This window comes from Bison bison, unplaced genomic scaffold (genome assembly GCF_000754665.1).
Source record: "Bison bison bison isolate TAMUID 2011002044 unplaced genomic scaffold, Bison_UMD1.0 scf7180017864108, whole genome shotgun sequence".
Classification (NCBI taxonomy): Eukaryota; Metazoa; Chordata; class Mammalia; order Artiodactyla; family Bovidae; genus Bison; species Bison bison.
The window spans coordinates 7,444,612-7,466,223 of NW_011494680.1; the positions used below are offsets into that span (position 1 = coordinate 7,444,612).

Genomic DNA, 21,612 nt, shown 5'->3' on the forward strand with positions numbered 1-21,612 from the left:
GTAGGGTTGTGTGGGCTGTGTTGGGGGCATGTGGGGTCTGGGGCTGTGTGGGTGTGGGGTGTGAGGGTGTGTGGAGAATGTGACGTATGTGGAGTTGAGAGCAGCCCAGGTTCACAGAGCACCCTGGGACCCTGAGCAGCATCTCGGCAGAGCTCCCGGGAAGCACAGCCAGGACCATCCGTCCCTGGTTTGCATGGTCACTGGCCATGTTCTGCACCCGGGCTCAGAACTCTGGTCCTGCCATCCTGAGATGGCACCTGGTCCTGCCACCCAGGCCCATTACTTAATTTCTATATGACCAAAGAACAGCAAGTTCACTCCATCTGGCTTCAATTTCCTTCTCTAGAAACTTTGGTAATAATCCTGCTCTTCAGATTAGTCAGGAGAATCAGACACTGTAGAGAAAGAGCCATCATCCTTATTCCGACTCAGTGTGGCTACCCTCTGAGGGGTGTTGCGTTGCGTTGTACCTTCACAACGAGGACATTGACTACCATCGATTTCTACAAAATAATAACTATTGAGCATCACATTTCTCTTTCTGGGTCAGAACAGAATGTGAAAAATACTCTTTCTTTCACACATGTAAATCACCTTGGCATGGACTCAGGAACAAAGAGCAGGGGTAAGGAACTGTCCCAGGGCTTACGGGGATTCAGAAGCACTTTTGTGTGTGTCCCGCAGGGATAGCGCCCAGCAGTGAACCACCCACGCTCAGACCCTGACAATAGGCACTGAGCTTAAAAACTACCTTGTCAACTCAAACCTAGCGCAAGCTCTAGGACTCCAGGAACTCAGGATCTCCAAAGCCGTCTTTGTTCTTGTTATAACATCGAACTTCCAGTAGCTTGTCAATCCCAGATATCAGATGTGTGCTGTGTGCTAAGTCACTTCAGTCATGTCTGACTCTTTGCGACCCCAGGGACTGTAGCTGGCCAGGCTCCTCTGTCCATGAGATTCTACAGGCAAGAATACTGGAGTGGGTTGCATTTCCTTCTCCAGGGGATCGTCCCAACCCAGGGATGGCACCCATGTCTCTTATGTCTCCTGCATTGGCAGGTGGGTTCTTTGCCACTAGCTCCACCTGGGAAGCCCAGATGTCAGATACTTAGGTTGCAAGTTGTAGCAGTTAACCTGCACTAGCAGACCTGAAGGAAGTAAGCCGCTCTGAAAAGAGCAGACGTCTAATCGAAATGATCCATCTTCCCCATGACTGCACTGGGATGTCAGCTCCATCAGCATTAGATAGGAATGGACCCCAGCTGAATCCACAAAGCTGCCCAGATGACTCCTCACATGTTTCTAAGGAGAGAATATTTGTTATGAGACTTTACTTTCTGCTAAGTGTTAAGAAGTACACATAGCCAAGGAGGTCCCCAAGGGACCTACTCAACCCCTAAGTGGCAGGAGTGCCCAGAATATGAGTACCCTGCAGACATTGCTACAGACATTATGGTGGTGGTTTACAGCTAAGTCATGTCCAACTCTTGCAACCCCATAGGCTATAGCCTGCCAGGCTCCTCTGTCCATTCCCAGGGATTTTCCAGACAAGAATACTGGAGAGGGTCACCATTTCCTCCTCCAAGAGATCTTCCTGACCCAGGGATCAAACCCACATTTCTTGCATCTCTTGCGTTGGCAGGCAGGTTTTTTACCACTGAGCCATCAGAACCTGTGTCAAACGACACAAAGACCCTGAAAGGGAGCAAGAACCCACTTTGCTTTGTTACTGGTGGGGACTGGACGGGATGTCTGACCTTGTGCAAGCAGAAAGAAGACTTGGGGTGAACAGTGACCATGGCTGGTATACAGTGGGGTTGCAAGGATGAGGAAGAGAAAGTCCAAGCCCCCAGCACATGGCACCAAGCCTCTCCAACGTGGGGGGTTTCATCCCAGTGGACTCGCCTAAGAACAAGGATGCACTAACGGTCACTCTGTAAGGGACCATCCTCCGTGCCACACATTTTTGACTGGACCTCCAGGTCTCATAGCTGGGATTCAGTTCAGTTCAGTTCAGTCACTCAGTCGTGTCTGACTCTTTGCGACCCCATGAATCGCAGCACGCCAGGCCTCCCTGTCCATCACCAACTCCTGGAGTTCACTCAGACTCACGGCCATCGAGTCAGTGATGCCATCCAGCCATCTCATCCTCTGTCGTCCCCTTCTCCTCCTGCCCCCAAGGACTAGGTGCCCTCATTTGGGAGTGGTTTAGGCAGGAGACTGATTGGCAATAGAGGGGGTCTTCTGGACTGGGGGTGTCCCTGACTCAGAAGAATCACCATCCTTGCTCTCATCTGGGCTGTGCTTCCAAAGGATCCATCCCCACCACCTCATCTCCACCTCGGACCCCGGTGTGGAGTGATGGCAAGTGTGAATGTAGGCACATTTCTGGATTATACGGCAATGACAAAAACAAGGTGTAACCTTGGGGACTTTGCACAAGCTGACTAGGGAATGCAGAGGAGGACAGAGACACATGTTCACCAATTCTCAATCACCACCTGAGGCAAACCAGCTTCTTACACTTTGCAGGGTCTGTTTTACATTAAAGTTGGATGTGTGTGATTTAAGGAAATTTTTCTAAAGTAGTGTTATGATAGATTAACTCAAACCATCCCTAAATACTTGGGTGAACTTTTAAAAGCCAAAGAAAGGACAGTGACTAAGCCCCACATGGCATAATCTAACTGGAACCTGCTGCTGTAGGAGACCCCTGCCCTCCTGGGAAGGTGTGGCTGGTGGTGACGGAGACGCAGAGCTGCCTTGGGTCCTGGAGGCTCCTCCAGGCCACTCCCCCTCCAGCTATTCTGCACGCCTGCTTGACTGCTCACTCATCCAGGAGCTTGGCTACAAGTTGGTTCTCCTACCAGATGGGTGTCCTACGTCCTCGGGGCCAGTCTTACTGGACATGGGGATGCCAATGAAAGTGTGTGTGGGGGGAGGGTGGAAGGGAAGGACAGAAGGGGAACAGAAAACACCCCAATTTTTTGATCACTGCCATTGACACTGACTCATGCCCAGAGATGTTAAGGAAGATGCTCAAGTCACACAGGGAACTATACTCAGTATTATGTAATAATCTGTAAGGGAAAAGAATCTGGAAAAGAATACACTCGCACATACACATATATATGCAGAGTGAGTAGTGTTAGTCACTCAGTCGTGTCCGACTCTTTGTGACCCCATGGACTGTAACCCGCCAGGCTCCTCTGTCCATGGGATTTCCCAAGCAAGAATACTGGAGTGGGTTGCCATTTCCTCCTCCAGGGAATTTTCCCGACCCAGGGATCGAACCCCAGTCTCCTGCATTGCAGGTAGATTCTTTACCATCTGAGCCACCAGGGAAGCCCATATATATGTATATATGTGTGTATGTATATGTATCTGAAGCACTGTGCTGTACTCTTGAAACTTATATGATATTGTAAACCAACTATACTTCAATAAAAAATAAAGTATATGTTAAAATCAAATTAGCCTCCCTCCAAAGTCTCTGAGCTTCACATATCTGAAAAAAGGGGGATGATGCTTACTTCCAAATGTCTACTTCAGTTCTTCAAACGTGTCAGCTGGCAAGCACCAAGCACTTCCCTAGGACAGACAGCCTTGCAGGAAGGCTGGGGTCACATGTGCAGTGACCCAGAGTCTAACCAGTGGAGGGTGTAGCCGTGAACTCTTTGGAATGACACTGAGTGGGGGCTCATCAGACCCACCCCAGGGGGCTCCAGCCATGAGAGGAAGCTGATGTCTTCCTGCACAACATCTGACTTCCGGGGTGACTCCACCTCCAGGGATAACCCAGCTCACAGCTCTGGGGTTGCCACAGCTTGGACACCCGATGGCCAGGATCAGTCCCTGGACTACAGCTCTGCATGGAGGGATGCCCACACCATCCCTCCATGAAACCACGGAAGGGAATTTGACAAGAAGCATCCCTGTACAGATTTGCTCTCGTGTTCCAGCCTCTGGTGCAGAGACACATGGGCTCACGGCTCACAGGCTGCCGTGTCCCAGGATAGATGACACCACCTCTCAGTGCATACAACTCAACCCTTAACGGTGATATGACAGACTCTAATGACATCTCGTTTTAGGCAAGGGATGGGAAATGTTGAATTCATTTGTAAATATCTCCTGAAATTTAAAATCATTGCTTTACCAAAATCAGAAACCAGCTACAGAATTACGTGTTATCTAAATAGGATGGTGAGAAATGTGCAGGAGGAATAAGTGGACCACACTATCCGATCACGCTCTGTCTCCAACTTATTGATTGACACTGGAACAGTACCTCTTTCTCCTCCTCCGTCTTCCCGTGGGCTTTGCTATAGTTGATGGGCGTGTCCCAGCCTTCGTGGTCACACAGGGCCTGGTAGAAGGCAGCGTTGACCAGAAGGCTGCTGGTTTTGAACGGGGAAGAGGAAGCAGTTGGAACAGAAGGGTTAGTGGAAGTTAGGGGTGCAACTTTGTCCAGGATTCGAGCTTTTTTCATGCTTAAGTCCAACGTGCCATTCTCATCCACTTCTATCTCGGCCCCCTGTGTATAACAGGAAACAAAAAAAAAACCATGTAAGCAGTTTGCAGTGGTAGCCTGGCCATGTGGGGCTTTTAAGGGATCATTTTAAATGCAAGCTTTTATGGAAGTATATCTGATTTTAAATCTCGCTTTCTGATTCGCTTTGGTTAATGTTCAATTCTTAGGCAGACTTTTCAGAGCAGCCCCATTAGGGAGTTTCGTGTTTCTGGGTTTAAGCAATGTAAGCCTAAATAAAAGTAAGATGGTCCAAATACTAAATGTACTGGCTAAACATATTTTATCTTTTTTTTAAGTTTAGCTTTAAATCTTCCTTTCCAGTTTGCAGAATTATCACTCCCAATCCATCCTTTAAAGCATTAACACTGGAGTTAATAAAGAGACACACTATCCCCCTCCCAACATGAAAAACATGCAGAAAATAACCAGCTGGGAGAGAATTTTTATTGGGAAATATTAGAACCATATTAGATTACTGTGACAGTGACATTTTACCCTGAGTGACTTGAACCAGAAAAGCTTGGTTAACTCATGGGGGGTGGGCTGGGGGAGGTGGGCAGTGCACGCCTAGTTCCCCCTCGGGGACGTGAGGTGGCAGCTGGCAGCATGACCAGGGTGGGGGTAGGAGGCTAAGCTCTACACTGAAAACTCCAGAATAAAGGTGATTATTTTCCAGATACTCAGTATGAGACTTTAATTCTGCCTCACGACATTTCTCCTCGGGAGACCTTGGCTGAGCTTCGTTTTGTTTTTAAGGTTCAAGTGCCAACAAGGTCCCCATGCATCCTGGCCCTTCTGCAAGTCACGTGCCCGAGGATGGTGTGCACGGTCCTGAATCGTGAACGCTGCCAGACAGTAACTCCCAGGACTCTCGGAGAGTGAGCTTTTTACCCTCCTAAGTGGGTCAAAGGAATACCTTCCCGGGGTTCTCATTGCCGTCCGTCAATTCACAATTAACTTCTAGACAATGTCTCTCCTCTGTTTCTTTTGTCTGGAAAAGCAGGAGACTTCCCTGAATATGTTCCTAAGATCCCTAACACCTACTTCCCAGAGGTTTATTTTAACCCCCCAGTTACACTCTGCCCTTATCCCCTCCCCAACGTTCCCACTGAGATGAGGTCCACTGTACTGTTGCTGAATTAAAAAATAAAAGCATCTCTTCTGTCTGCTTGTTTTACCTGCAAAGTTTTTGTTCTCAATCTCTCAGGTAAAGATGCTTTACGATATCTATGGGAGGTAAATACACTTCTAATGTATTTGTACTAAGATGCTTTCGTCCTGTCTTTCTGTCCTTTTTAGTAAATAGTTTAATCTCCTGTGATAGTTTTAAGCCCTGAATTTCACAGTAGAGCTTATCCAGGATAATAACTTAGTAACCACCACATCTTATGCCATCTGTATAATATCAAATACATTTTTATACCAGCATTAATAAACCTTAGTTACAAAAATCCAAGATATTAACCATATCTGTGCTGCACACTCTCTCCACAGTACAGTGCAGTCTGCCACAAGCACATCAAAACAACTTTTGGCTTCAATGCTGATATGTAACTATAGCAATGAAACAGAGCTATAGCAATCAAGTTTAATGGCCAATGTAAAGTAAAATGCTAAATATTGTAGTTGCTGACATTTTTTTCATAAAAAAATAAAAAAAACTTGGGTTAAGACTGCACAACCAACATTCACATAAAATTCCAGACCTCTGTGACAGATGGCTTAGGAAAAGGGAGCCACGTGACTGGGCTGCAGCATTTTATAGTGCAAAACCCATAAATAGTGCAGATTCGAGCTTGCTGAAAAAAAAAAAATACCAACTATTCCAAGACAACACTAATATATATTTTAGTTTCTACAGGAAACTAAAAAAAAAAAAAAAAAAACTTCCAATGAGTAAATGAGAAAAAAAAAAAGAGATTCTCAGAGTTGTGGTGGTTCTACATGTTGAGTAATCATAGGTTGATCGAAAAAAAAAAAAAATCATTCCTAATGTTTGAAAGAGGTGGTTTTCTGTGCCCCACGCCCCAGCCGGCTGCTCTGAGCACCTGACCGTGCTGGGGAAGGGGAGGGGGTAGCAGGCGGCCATGCGGGTACAGATGGGCTTTAAGTGAGCTCACAGATGCACTCGACAATTACACACAGCACCAGAGAAGGGCCCCTTTCTGCCCATGGATGGGTGGATCACACGTTTACTGCATGGATTTCATTCAGAGCAGTATCAATAGACATCATTTCTCTCTGTGCTTGAAACTCCACATGGCAGGGCAATGAGGAGGGGGTGGTGGTGGTGGGAGAGGCCATAGGAGGGGGAGAGGACAGCCCTACCCAGACAGGGATCCCCAGCCTGACTACTAAGATGCTCATTTCTCAAAGGGCTTAGATCTTATTTGAATTTTAAACTTCTTGAGCCTGGTCTAACACTGCTCATATACTCTCCAACTTCGGAGCAACATCAGTGACCATGTAATTCAGCCACTTCTTAGTTAGAGATATTCCCTGTGAGGTGCTGATTTTCAAAAGGATTGAGAAAGCACATAACATTTTCAAGCCAGTATATTTAGGGCAAAAGAAAATGGAGAAATCTAGTGTCGCTGCCTTCAAGAAGCTTATTTGATGCATATAGGACATTTTTAGTGAAATTGACTACAAATTATTATTTTACTTTATGTAATGTATATATAAATTATACAATTATAAATTATTATTCAGCTGAAAGTTGAGGTGATTATCTATTATAAGCCTTATCTGTACTATAAAATCAGTAGTGACTCAGATGTCTGCCAAAAGAGGGACAATATTACACTGTACTTATTAACTGGCACATTATGTGATCAGTAAAATGATAATTTCAAGGACTTTGTTTCAACAGGGAAAAGACTTATGTCACTGAAAGCAGGAGACAACCTGGAATTTTGATTACACTTACAACTAGGGAAAATGGGAAGAAAATCGTTTTCTGAAGAAGAACAAAAGGGAATCACATAAATTCTTGCAAGGATAGGCTAAGGGCTCTTTTCCTCAAATATTTCCCAGGAAAATGATAATACTATATTGTTTCAAAAATAAAAAAATTATCTTACATTCAAAGATGGTGACAAAGTAAATAAAAAAACAAAACTGTAATTTTACTTTAAATGTTCTGATTATGAAAAGCATTAACTTCCAAGGTGTTGGTAGAATAAGATAGCCTTGTTTTCCTTATTTGGCATATTCTCCGTTGTTAATAAGGAGAGGTTGAACCACCTCCTCGTTTTGTGACAGCGCTAAGACAAGTGCAAGAAGAGGGGGTCTGCAGACGGGTTTCTGCTCCATCTCACCACTAAGGCTCTTCTGTTCCTGATTCAGGGGGCGGAAACATCTTCTTCATATTGGAAGTCCTCTGAAACATGTTTTCAAAGTAGGCAGGGTACTGAATACAGTTCACTGTGCTATACAGAAAGTCCTTGTTAACGATACCCTGCCTACTTTGAAAATATGTTTCAGAGGACAAGTGTGTATATGTTAACCCCAAGTTATTTATAGCACAGGGCACTCTACTCAATAATCTGTAATGACCTATATGGGAAAAGAACCTGAAAAAGAAAGGATGTATGTGTATGTACGATTGAATCAGTCTGCTGTATACCATGAGCTAATATAACACTGTAAATCAACTATAATATAAAATAAAAATTAAATTAAAAATCGAATTCATATAAAAAAATAAAATCCTCTTGCTTATCCTCAAAAAAGGGTAACCAGGTACTAACAATAAACAAACTGGGACTTCCCTAAGGTCCAGTGGTTAAGACTCTGTGCTTCTTCTACGGGGGGTATGGGTTTGGTCCCTTGTCAGGGAACTAAGATCACACATACCTCAAAAAATTAAATGAATAAATGAATAAAATAAATGAACTGAAAACATCTTATTCTTACTAAATAGCAATTGAATATTAATATTAATGCTATTAAGAGTATGACTCGTGAGATATACTAATAGAAATCCTGTAATGGAATTCAGAAGAGAAGTAAGTGACTGAGAGAAGGTATAAAATTAAAGTGTTATTTAGTCTCTCAGTCATGTCTGACTCTCTATAATCTCATGGATTGTAGCTCACCAGGTGCCTCTGCCCATGGGATTGTCCAGGCAAGAATACTGAGTGGGTTGCCATTCCCTCCTCCAGGAGATCTTCCTGACCCAGGGATTGAACCCAGGTCTCCTGCATTGCAGGCAGATCCTTTACCACCTGAGCCACCAGGGAAGCTAAATTTACAATCTTTTCCCCTAAATCTTTGTCTGACACTTAATGTCATAGTGAAAACTCTTGGTAGACCAGTAGTTTGTACACCAGGGAATGATAAATCCATCAAGGAGATCAAAAGTTAGGCAAGAATTCAAGTTTTATCTCCAACAGTTGTAGCTGTGCCATTTAGGAGCAATTATTTAATATTTCTGCACTACTTTCTTCACCTGCAAAACGAGATGCCATTCAAGTATTCCTGGACTTCCCTGGTGGCTCAGACAGTAAAGAATCCACTTGCAATGCAGGAGACCTGGGTTCGATCCTTGGGTTGGGAAGATCCCTTGGAGAAGGGCATGGCAACCCACTCCAGTATTCTTGCCTGGAGAATTCCATGGACAGAGGAGCCTGGCAGTCTACAATCCACGGGGTCGCACAGAGTCAGACATGACTGAGTGACTAAGCACACGGTACATTATGTGCAGAGGGCTCATTTATAGTGCCTGACACATAGTAGGTATTCAGTAAACAACACAACTGATAATAATCATAATTTGATTGGGTTTTTGGACTCTAAGAGATCTCCCTATGCCGTTCTACACGGAAGCAAAGAGGTGGTTTCCCCACACACAGCACTGGTTCTCTGAGATCCTGACTACAGTCCCTCAGAGCAGTTCACTCACGTTGTGCGCAGCATCTGACTTCACATTAAAGTTACTGAAAAAGGCTGATTTTGGATTCTAACCATCCCCAGAGCCGCCGGGCTATTTCTGAGAGAAGGCAGCAGGAGTGGAGATGTGATAGCGTGTTGTTTCTCGGCCTTGTTCAAGCACAAAACAGACTTTGAACTTTAAACATTTCAAGCAAGTGTCAATTTTTTGTTTTCTTTTAAGGCACACTGTGCATATGCCACTTTGTCTAAACAGGTGGGGAAAACACCAAAACAAACAACAGAACACTTGGCAAGCGGCAGGGATTGGGATAAAGATAGACTGTGTGCCTGTTCCTACCTCTGCTGACGAGGGAGGAGGAGGAGGAGGAAGGTGGGGAGGAAGGAGGATGGCGTGGACCCCGCAAACCCCCGCTGCTCACTCCTCCTGCTGCCTGGTTGTCCTCAGCCCTGTGCTTATCTCAGGAGCACCATCTCCAGACTCAAGGGGGAATGTCTGAAGCTGTGGTCCACCTATGTTTTGCAAACTCACAGGAATTCCACATGGAAATGAAGCACAGGCTACAAATCTCAGGACCAAGGACAGTTCCAGTATCACACTATGGCTCATGCTTCAAACAAGTGTCTGTAACCACAATGATCTCCACTTGGTATTGCTATTACTAATTTTTCTCTGACTTGATTTCTCAAAGAGATACTTAAAACACCCACAGGTGATTTAGGCAGTGTGGACATGCTGTGTAAGTGCTGGATTGGATTTTAACAGGAGCTGTTCTTTCTAAGATCTACTTTTAGGATGTAGTGAATGTGAGCTCAGGCAGCGACTGAGAGCGTTTGCCCTGGCACCTCCACCCAGGGCTGGGCGGTGAAGGAGGCGTGTGGGGTAGGCAGACACTCAGGCTGAGAAACTCGGAAAGGAGAACACTTCAGAATGTTCATAACGTTCTTCATTGTTTTTGGAAGAGGTTCTCTTGCCTCCCTGAGGTTTGCCTCTGCTGTCTTATCTTACACATGAGTAGGGATTTTGCATATCACGAATTCAGTTATCCTGCCAAACTTGGGGTGAGTTATGACTTTGCACATAGCTTGAAAGAACTTGTATTAGCCCTGATGAGTGGGTATGAAGCCAGTCTCAAGGTCAGTGTTCTTTGGCTTGATTTTAACAAAGTCATGCCCACATGCAAGATTCGTAACTTGTTCTCCTCTCGGGCTCTTTAAACAACTTCCAAGAAGCTCACTGGAGGAAGGAAAGGACCAGACGGAGGCAGAAGAAAATAAATCCTTTGTCAAAGTTCTGGTCAAATTCCCTATAGAATCACCCACACCTCCCCTGGACCTCAGGAAAGGCCCCTCTGAAGACCTTGCTCTCCTCCTGCAGTGACAACTTTTTTTGTCCTTCTTTAACCGTAAGATCCTTGAAGACAGGGTCTCTGAGGGACTCTACTCTGTTGGGCAGCCCAGCACCTACGGACTCTCCAATTGGGACAGCTGAATCCTCCTGCCAGAATCTCTCTAGTCCATCAACATTGCTTCTATGCTCAGCTCCAGAAGTTGAGAATGGGGGAAAGCCATGTATTTCTATATCCTGTTTTCCGAACTAGGAACTCAAGAGGTCTCTGAATTCTAATCAGCAAAAACAAACACACCAAACACCCACCATGAAGGAAGCCCCGCATCCTGGTGGAGAGAGAAACAGGCTAGTATTCAGTGCGGAGCGAGACTGTTTACACTTAATCCTACGTGAAACAAAGGGCACGGAGCAGAGGGCATTGTGGACAACAGAAACGGCAGGCACAGGGCACTGCTGCATTGGAGCCCATATTTCAGGGTTAATTACTTTGGCTTTCTCTCTCTCTCTCTCTTTTTTTTTTTTTTGCTACAATAATTACTTTTTGTGGTTTCAGGAATGTATGAGATTCTCTTTTAAGGTCAGAAAATAGAATCCAACCAGGATAGAACTCTGCAAATCGTTACAGTCGTGTGCAAATGCAGGCGTGGAGGAGGGTGACACAAGGTGACGGTGCAGGGGGCCACACTGATCCTGTTTACCACCCACGATGTCCAGCGAGAAACGTTCATGGGAAAAAGGTTTTGAAAACTGCCAGCATCACAGGTTCTCTAAAAAACCGACTGCCGCACTTTCTGGCCCTTCGACTCTTATGGTCTCATCCGTAGCGGGGCTCCTGCAGTTAAGGTGTGGTTGACAGTTTGGGGGCTCAGACATTTGGGGGGTTCCTGTCATCTTTGTTGGATTCACTGCTTGACTTCAGCAATTGATAGAACGTGGAGAATACAAAGGTAAAAGGTGAAGGAACCAAACTGTACCTATCCACGTAGAGCCTTCACCCTACAACCACTCACTTAAGCAAAGTTAAGTAGCGTTAACCATTATAACGCTGGCGCTTTTATTATGTGTGCATGTGTGCTCAGTTGCTATAGTCGTGTCTGACTCTTTAAGACCCCATGGACTGTAGCCCACCAGGCTCCTCTGTCCATGGGATTCTACAGGCAAGATTACTGGAGTGGGTTGCTATGCCCTCCTCCAGGAGAGCTTCCTGACCTAGGGATCAAACCAATGTCTCATGTACTACAGGTGGATTTTTTACTGCTGAGTCACCAGGGAAGCCCCTTTTTTCTTACAGGACAGCCTAAACTGACAATAAAGCAAATAAGAAGGAAGACAGTTTAGTATCACTCCAATGAGCTGCACATTAGAATATCCCTTTAAAAAGGAGAAATGTATTCAGGTTTTTAAAATTTAAGAATTTAAGAATAACCAAAGTTACATTCTAAAGGACCCAAAATCATTCATTTATGTAAATAATCTCTGACTGTGATTTCTGGGGAAATTGGAGTTTTCTTTATATTTTTGAGGCAATGTGTTTTTCTTTGTTTAAGGAACTCATTTGTTTAAAACGATTTTTGAGTGGTTTTTGGCCACCAACTCTTCCTGGGGTTTACTTGGCTCAGACCTGTCCAGAAGCTAATTCTGATTCTTCTGTCAAATGCGCCATGCCACTGTGCGCCCTGCTCTCCTGAAGGCCTGGCATGCACACAGGTGAGCAGCTGACTGCACCGGGATGGGCTGAGCTTAAAGGGAAAGGGGAGCGAATGCCTGTGCTCACGGAGTTTGCGTTAGAGTTTAACCGGGGCATCTTCCACCCAGAGCAAGGGGAACTCTCTTCTCTAATCACCACTTCTTTGGTGGCTCAGACGATAAAGAATCTGCCTGCAATGCGGGAGACCCAGGTTTGATCCCTAGGTCTGGAAGATTCCCTGGAGAAAGGAATGGCTACCCACTCCAGTATCTTGCCTGAAGAATCCCATGGACAGAGGAGCCTGGCAGGTTACAGTCCATGGGGTTGCAAAAGTTGGACACAACTGAGTGACTAACACTTTCACTTTTCTCCAAACCAGCCTGGGCATGCTCTGTCAGCTAGCTTCTCCCAGCTAGGTAGGAAAACAATTTCTTTTAACAGCTTTCCATGTAGACAGAAGTTGCTGGCTCTAGCTGCCTGCAGCCAGTTCTGGCACCCCATCTGATGGTCACTGTTACTCTGAAACATCACGACTCCCTCCTCAAAAGCCAACACACAAAGGATCTTTGGTTTTTATTTTCATCAAGACATCCTAAACACAGATGTCTACTTCTCCTTGTTAGTTGGAGAGGAGAGGTTATTAGAGAAAGGTGATTAATTTTGTGAGCTCCAGAAAGATGGGGATCTTCAGAAACTTCCTAGAATTTGGTTCTGGATTTGAATTTGGGCCCTGAGCTCTCAAGAGCCCTTGATCCTTCTCTTGTTGACTTAATGGACCCAGGTTTTATGATGTCCTTTGAGAAAAATGACAGCATCTCAGACCATTTTATGTTCTATGGTGGTTCCACACACAGTAATGAGACGTCATGAATTTTGCCATGTTTTACAAGTGGCGGTTTCATTAAATACATCTTACCATCTTTGATTCTCAGACAGCGAACAGTCTCTGCTGTTCAGACAGATTCTAGTGCTGTCTGTGTTCATGCCGCTGTGGCCAAGACCCCAACACAAAAAGAGGTTTAGAATCCACTGGGCTCCCCAGCCAGTCTCCACACCCCCCACCCAGCTTCCTTGCACAACCTGCAAATGAGCCATGGTCTCCCTGCTCCTTGAATCCATCAGGCTCACCCCTTCCCAAAGACAAAGGGGGCCAGGCCACGGAGGTGGTGAGCATGGCCAGGATTGCGGAGGCAGCCTATCCTCACGGCGAGCCGCTGGCCCCCCTCCGGGCTCTTGGCCTGCCTACCTTGGCGTGCAGACCCTGCTGTCTGTTGGCGAGGATGTCGGCGGCTTCCCGGCAGCGGGTGGACAGGTTCAGGATGGCCGCAGCTGCTGCGATGTGGGTGTCTTCACTGCGCTGGCCGGAGCCGTAGGAGCTGGCACGGCCTGGGCTCTGTGTGTGGGCGCCTGCACTCGGCAGCCGGGGGGGAAATTTCCCTGGACTGGAAAAATGCTTCGCTGTTGAAGAGAGATTTGATTAGCAATTGCACAAACATGGATTTACTCATTAAATAGACTTGTTTGAAAGACAGAACTTCTTGCATGAAAATACGTGAAGAATACACAGAAACACAATCCATTCTCTCTGTGTACCTTAAATGAATGTTATTCAGATTGGTTTTCACTGGAGTTCATATATCAAACAAGGTGACTGCGGAGAAGGAAGGCCTATTCTCTTAATATTTTTTGTATTTATACGTTTTATGAGAAAAACTCTAACTCAGGTGACTGGGCACGTGCTCTGGCAGCACAGGTGGTAAAAATGGTAGATTCAAGTCTACGCTAGTGAAACTTATCAGGGACTAGAGAGGCTTAAGGCCACAACACCCACAAACAGTGTAGGTACGAGAATCAGCGATCCCTGCGGAGGAAATAGACTGCTTCATATTTGTTCTCACACCAACAATTTATACTTAGATTCAGAATTGCATGCTTTGCTATTTGTTATGCGGGTTTGTTTTGTGCTTAAATCAGTAGCAGTTTCTCTTCCTCCAACTTGGTGGACCTGAGGAGATGATGAAGCTTTTTTTTTTTTTTTTTACTTCATTTTTGTGTTCAGGCGCAGGGCAGCGAGTAGGGGATGGACTGAGCCCAAGTTCTCAAGGTGAACAGAAAAGCACTGAGTTATCAAGGCTGAGTCCTCCCTTATGCTTCTGCTATGGGTACCAGGGTGTCCCTGAGAGAATTAAAGATGTTTCTCTTTACTCTGGGTGTTTGCAAACATCATTCAGGGACCGGGAGGCACATCCAAAATTTAATGTGGGCTATAAAGGCATTTGGCTGTTTTACTGAATGTAGTGTTTATTTTAAATGTTTGATCATTATTTTTCATAAAATATAGTTTAAAGCATTACCAAATGTTATTCCTGTAGTTATAAAAATGTCACTGAAAATTCTACTTTTTAAACCAGTATCCATATTATATGAATATTTAGAAGGCTCTTATTAACTAGTTTCACCTGAATTAAATATATATGTATGTGTGTCTATTTTATATATATATAAAAGAAAACTATCTGCATATAGATACAAAACACTGTGTGTGTATTTGTGTGTATAATTTTCCCCTTGAATCTAATAGGTTGTCAGTGGTCACCTATGTTGGTTATACTTTATTTTTAGTAAGAAGGTAAAACAATCTTTTAGAGTACAATATATTCTAATTGATGGACACACTCCTCCCTAGTCTGTTTAGCCACTGTTGGGTTTTATACCGCATTCAAGTTCTTTGAAAAATTTGGTGATTCATATCACAGAAGGGAGAAACATTCTGTGTTCCTAAGAGCACCACATTTAGGTAACTATGTGTCAGATCAAAGGGAGCCCAGGGACTTGCACAACACTGTGAAAAATTCATGGTCTATGGAGGACTCCAACTGGAGGATTATTTCCCTTTGTAGAAATCATTCCTGGATTTATCCCCAGGTGAAAAATCTCACCTACTCATTAGAATATTCAAGGACTCTAAACAACTGGAGAGAACTATTAGTAAAAACATCAAGTTTTATGTGTTACAAGTGCCTTTGCATTATGACCGTCCATACAAATGTGTCATTGTTAGAGAATGAACACATTTCTGCATTAATTCTTAAATCTGTGGGTGAACATCTCCATAGCCACACTTTTTTTTCCTAGTACAATCTTGATTTTTGAATTATGAGTTTCCTCCTAGACCTTTCACTTTTTCTCCCACCTTAAGCCTGAAAGCTTTTGCTAATGCAAGTAATACTTTAAGTAGTATTTCGCTATTTTACCTATTGCTGCTGCTACTGCTAAGTCGCTTCAGTCGTGTCCGACTCTGTGCGACCCCATAGATGGCAGCCCACCAGGCTCCCCCGTCCCTGGGATTCTCCAGGCAAGAACACTGGAGTGGGTTGCCATTTCCTTCTCCAATGCATGAAAGTGAAAAGTTAAAGGTGAAATCGCTCAGTCGTGTCCAACTCTTAGTGATCCCATGGACTGCAGCCTACCAGGGTCCTCCATCAATAGGATTTTCCAGGCAAGAGTACTGGAGTGGGGTGCCATTGCCTTCTCTGATTTTACCTATTAGATTTTCATAATTTTAATATGAATTAAAATTACTGTATTATAATAGCTATTGCAGTTTTCAGTGTACTAAACCCAATCCTGGCTAAATGAGAATTAAATATTTTGTCAGAATTACTGTATTTAGATTCAACAATGGCACCATATTTGTAGAATAATTAAAACACAAACTATTCACCATATTCAGTGTAACATCATGTAACATCAATAGTACTGATTAACTTATAATTGTTATTCTTATTTTATTTCACTATATATTTTCTCTCCTCCCAGAAATAGTATATTACCTATTAAATATTGCTAAATATTACCAATAAATAGTATATTACCTATTTAAATGCATCCCCTCCCATAACACACACATACACAAGATACATTTTGGGGGATAAGTATTGGAATTCAAGCTTACATTCAGGAAATGGTGGTGTTTTCCGACCTGTTTGTACAAGGGGGCATTTACCAAAAACCTGGGCATCAAAACTGGCGTAATCGAAGGGTATTTTTCCAAACTTCTCTTGCTCTTTTGACACCGTGGCTCTGGGAGACGTGATGGCTTGTGATCGGAAGTTGAATTCAATTTGCTTCACCAAGCTCGTCCTGAAGAGAGAGGCACAGAGCTTGAGAGAAATAGGAGGACACTCTTAGTGAGCGTCCCAGAGTCAGAATTTAAAGCAGGTTGGATATGTCACACCCGTGGGTGCTACAGAGATACGCACTGGGGAAAAGCACTGTGGTCACAGCCAGACAGGGTGGAGGGACAAGGAGGTGCTTTGGGCCCTGGGTGGCCTAGTCGGGGGGTGTGGGGGGCAGTTGTACATGGCTTGTCTGAGTCTCTCATCAGTAACAGAGGGAGCATCATCCTCCACTCATTAATAAAGATGGTTAAGGAGCAAGTATGTGATGTCTATTTGCACTCTGATCTACTTAGAGAAAAGGGTCATGTTACCACCACCAGGGTACTGATAAGGTGCACGCATCCCACTGTTCATCAGAGTAGCCGTGAAAGTCACGGCTGTCGCTAGTGAGGAAATGTCATCATATTCTGTTTGGCAGAGCCAGCAGGACCCTGACGTCCAACAGGGTCAGTGTCCGCACCAGAGACTAGATTTCTGAACCAGGAACTTCTGAGCCTTTTTACTTTTTTCCCCCAAGTTCAGATTAAATGCTTTTGCTGTGTTAGGTAGTATTTCAATATTTTATCTATTAAATTGCCGTTGCTTCAATATGAATTGAAATTACTATAATAGCTATCACATTTTTCAATAGAGTTATCTTAATCCAAGCTAAATATGACTTAAATATTCCTTTAGAATTACTGTCTGGATTAAACCAGGGCATCATGTCTGTGCAGCACCAATGTCAACCAAGGAAAACACAAATGTTGTGGTGCTGTGGTCTAAGGCTAAAGAACACAAATATACCTTTCACAATTTAGTAGTATCAAAATTTATTATTTTGCTTATTTTTCCCACCAAAACATACTTTGCTCATCAGAATGTCAAAGTTTCTGTGATATTTCTTGGATTAGGTAAAAATCTTTTGAGTGCTACATCAAAATATTTAAGTGATTAGTTGATCTTGTTATGGCATAAATAACTAGATTTATAGCCCTAATATTGCAGCAGTGTTCTAGCCTAAAATAATACGTCTCTTTTAAGTAATGGGCAAAATGAAATAATGCTATTTCTGCGTTTGATAAATAACCTCCTTAGGGAACTTCCCTGGTGGTTGAGGGATTAAGAATCCAACTCCCAATACAGGGAAAACAGGTTCAACCCCTGGTTAGGGAAGATCCCACATGCCATAGAGCAACTAAGCCCTTTTACCACAACTACTAAAGCCCTCAGGCCTAGAGTCTGCGCTCTGCAACAAGAGTGAAAGAAAGTTAAAATGTTAGTCACTCAGTCATGTCTGACTCTGTGCGACCCCATGGACTGTAGCCCACCAGGCTCCTCTGTCCATAGGATTTCCCAGGCAAGAACACTGGAATGGTTTGCATTCCCTTTTCCAGGGGATCTTCCCAACCGAGGGATGGAACATGGGTCTCCTGTATTGTAGGTAGATTCATTACCATCTGATCCACCAGAGAAGCCCCTGCAATAAGAGAAGCCACTGAAACTGGAGAGCAGCTCCTGCTTGCCACAACTAGAGAAAGCCCTGGAGGCAACAAAGACCCAGCATAGCCAAAAAAACAACTTACTAAGGGAGAAACTAGAAAATACAGTAATACTGACAAAAACTCTTGTTGTAAGATTTTTAATTGATAGCTACTCAGTAATTCATCATGATCTTTGCTTGACTCATCTTTCTCACTCATGTAATTTTGATTCTTGGCAAAGTCATGCCAATTGACCCTTTAATTAAATCTACAGAAGCCAATATTAAGGGGTACCATATCTTAAAACTGTTCCTAACAACTGTTCTTCTCAGCTCAGTGTCTCAGTAACAACAATGAAGATCTGGTTATCTGCTGTAATCCTGAAATCGTTTCTTTCCTGCATGTGTGGTTTTTGTGTTAACAAGTGCATCATTTCACACTGTCTGGTCCTCTGTCATTATTGAGGTGTATGTAAAGCCCTCCAAAGTGCTTGAGAATGTAGAGGACCCAGGACCAACAGGAGGTATTTTATTACAAGTTACCAGTTTGGAATGAATTTCTGTTTTAAAGAAACTATATGCATATCTGAAAGAGAAGGATGAATATACAGCATCACATATTTTGAGTGATGAGATTTATGAGATGGAAATGAAATCGTTCAGTCGTGTCTGACTCTTTGCGACCCCATGGACTGTAGCCTATCAGGCTCCTCCGTCCATGGGATTTTCCAGGCAAGAGTGCTGGAGTGCATTGCCATTTCCTTCTCCAGGGGATCTTCCTGACCCAGGGATTGAAACCGGGCCTCCTGCATTACAGGCAGACGTTTTGCCGTCTGAGCCACCAGGAAAGTGGTTACGTCAACCATAAGGTGGTGCCTGCCTGACTCATGGGAGGGCTTGCATTGAGTGACACAGAACTTTGATTAATACATGCTATCATATGAAGTGAAAGTGAAAGTCACTCAGTCATGTCCGACTCTTTGTGACCCCATGGATATACAGTCCACGGCGTTCTCCAGGCCACAATACTGGAGTGGGTAGCCTTTCCCTTCTCCAGAGGATCTTCCCAACCCAGGGATCAAACCCAGGTCTTCCGAATTGCAGGTAGATTCTTTACCAGGGAAGCCCAAGAATACTGGAGTGGGTAGCCTATCCCTTCTCCAGCAGATCTTCCCAACCCAGGAATTGAACTGGGGTCTCCCGCATTGCAGGCAAATTCTTTACCAACTGAGCTATCAGGGAAGCCCATGTTATCACATATTTCATATCTTTTTGATTCATCCACATTACATAACTCTGCACACAGCTTAATTTTAAGTTGAACTTCTGGAGGGTCTAGCAGTTCATTTCAGTGCCATGATGATGAACTGGGCCGGCCTCTCAAGTGGACAGTGGCTGCTGTGCACTGAAACGAAGGTGGCCCATGGTGCTGACACGTGGGGGGCGAGGGACCCTCAGTGTAGGATCTCCGAACACAGGGAGCATAGGGGACTGTCATACCTGTGACCCTGCTCAGGACACTGTCCGGTTTTAGGAGAATCAAGCTGACTTTTGTCCTGGGACATTGCCAGTTTTTCAGCTGCAGCAATTGGACAACCAGAAAGACTGTTTTAAAAAAAAAAAAAGTGGGCAGATCTGAGTTAAAAAGAGAATGTAATTTGCTTGGGCACCTACCTCACTCATCCTTGGCGTGCACCAAATGTTGTCGTAATAATATTAATAGTTCTCTTAGCACCATTATCATCCTAAAAGATCCCAGAGGGCTTTGCAAACTACTGTGTCAACATTTGTCACCAAACCTCATCTCAGAGGTGATAGAAAACAAACTCATTTAAAAATCAAAATATTATGTAAAGGAGATATAACAATTATTTGGAAACTTGGTGATATTTTAAGTATTAACAGAATGCACTCATCCAACGGCAATTGTCCAGTTATAGCTAATTTCATGATATAATAGCTTAGAGTCTATAGGCAAAATGTTAGGAACTTAATTTTACATCTTAGTTTAACTGGAGAGTACAGAATATAAGTTTTCTGGCAATATGCATATGCATCAAATAGTATCTCATGATTACATAATCTATACATAATATATGTAAAACAATAAGCATTTTACCAAAATATTTACATGTATGCAATACATAAATGCACATATGTGTTTTAAGTTAGTTGCGATCTCTGTGGAATAACTCTCAATGAAATGAAATGATGTTTACCTTCAGTAATCTGAAGTTCTATGGTGACTGCTTTAATGTACATTGGATGGGGTTCAAGAGAACCCCTAAGCCATTCTTTCCAATATCAAACAGCTCTGGGGATGTTCAGAGCAGAGGTCACATTCTGTGTGTGTCCCTATGTGAGTATCTACCCCTGGTGTTCAAATATGACATTTTTTGTTGGCTGCTCTATGAAAATTTCTAGGGAAATAATGAGGTATTTTATTTTTTACTCTCCACACATTGAGAATTTCTTATCTAGGTCAAGTGCTAACACAGTTGACAGTGATCCAGCAATAGTGATAACACAGGTTGAGTCCCTGGAGTCTCATTCGTATTACCTCCTGTGCGTGTTGCGGTTGCTGTTCACATGCCCTCGTCCCGTGCATCCCGGGGTGGGGCACTTGAGCACATTTTCATGCATGGCAAGAACTAAGCACAAAATAGCAAAGAAAAGAGCAATTTACTACCAGTACATCACATGCCAAGAAACTGATATCTCAACTTCGCATCCAAATGAATTTAGTTACAATCCAGCTTGCTCCCTTCCCATACAACTTCGGGTTGAAGACCAGAAGCCCATGTGGATGTCCAGTATTAAATGTCTTTGGGGCGGCTGGCACTGAGACATGCCCATGAGGGCGGGCTGTGTGGCCTAAGAGCTGTTTCAATAAGAGGCTCCAAAATAGAGGACGGAGCCTGCAGGTATTTCAAAGCTTAGGAGCAGCTCTTCCCTCCCCTCTCCCTCCAGTTTTGGGGCTCATGGGGGGACATGGGTGGAGGGACCAACAGGCCCTCACTCTGCAGGAATGTCCTGGGCGACGCCTCAGATGCCAGGTGTCCCTGCTGCCAAGGAGGTGGGGGACACAGGTGATGCTCCGGAATCTCAGGTGAGAAAGGACCACAGGGCACACAGAGCATCACTCAGGCCTTTTATCTTCTGAGGCCTTGACGTTGGGGCTTGCTGACTCTGGGGAGATGGCCCCACCTGGGGCTCCCTAATTCCCAGAGGTTGTAAACACTTTTCAAATGCAAACCAGCCAATTGGAGTTCATGTCTGACATCCTCCCCCATCTGATTCTCACTCCAGGATACTCTCCACCTGTTCTAACCCCAGGGCCAGGTCCCAGACAACCACAGACAGCCCCCAAGCTCCAGAGCTCCCAGGAAAAATTCCAACTGGTTGATCGAGACCGGCTTACTTCAGCGAAGGCTCTTGCCAACGATTCTTCCCCACTCTCAACTCCCCCACCTTCCCTGCTGGCCCTGGTACTTCCCTGGAGGC

At 44.2% G+C, this 21,612-nt stretch overlaps 1 protein-coding gene across 3 annotated transcripts in view; it reads right to left on the reverse strand.

Annotated features, from left to right (window-relative positions):
• The window catches only part of ST18 (suppression of tumorigenicity 18, zinc finger), a 267,179-nt gene that overhangs the window by 21,743 nt on the left and 223,824 nt on the right, over window positions 1-21,612 (reverse strand). For all 3 annotated transcript variants that reach the window (XM_010838949.1, XM_010838948.1, XM_010838947.1), the window contains 5 exons: window positions 20,669-20,759; window positions 19,609-19,713; window positions 16,421-16,608; window positions 13,712-13,923; window positions 4,292-4,537 (listed from right to left, as the gene is read on the reverse strand). In XM_010838949.1, the coding sequence (XP_010837251.1) occupies window positions 4,292-4,537; window positions 13,712-13,923; window positions 16,421-16,608; window positions 19,609-19,713; window positions 20,669-20,759 (842 nt within the window). The remainder of the gene's footprint in view (window positions 1-4,291; window positions 4,538-13,711; window positions 13,924-16,420; window positions 16,609-19,608; window positions 19,714-20,668; window positions 20,760-21,612) is intronic.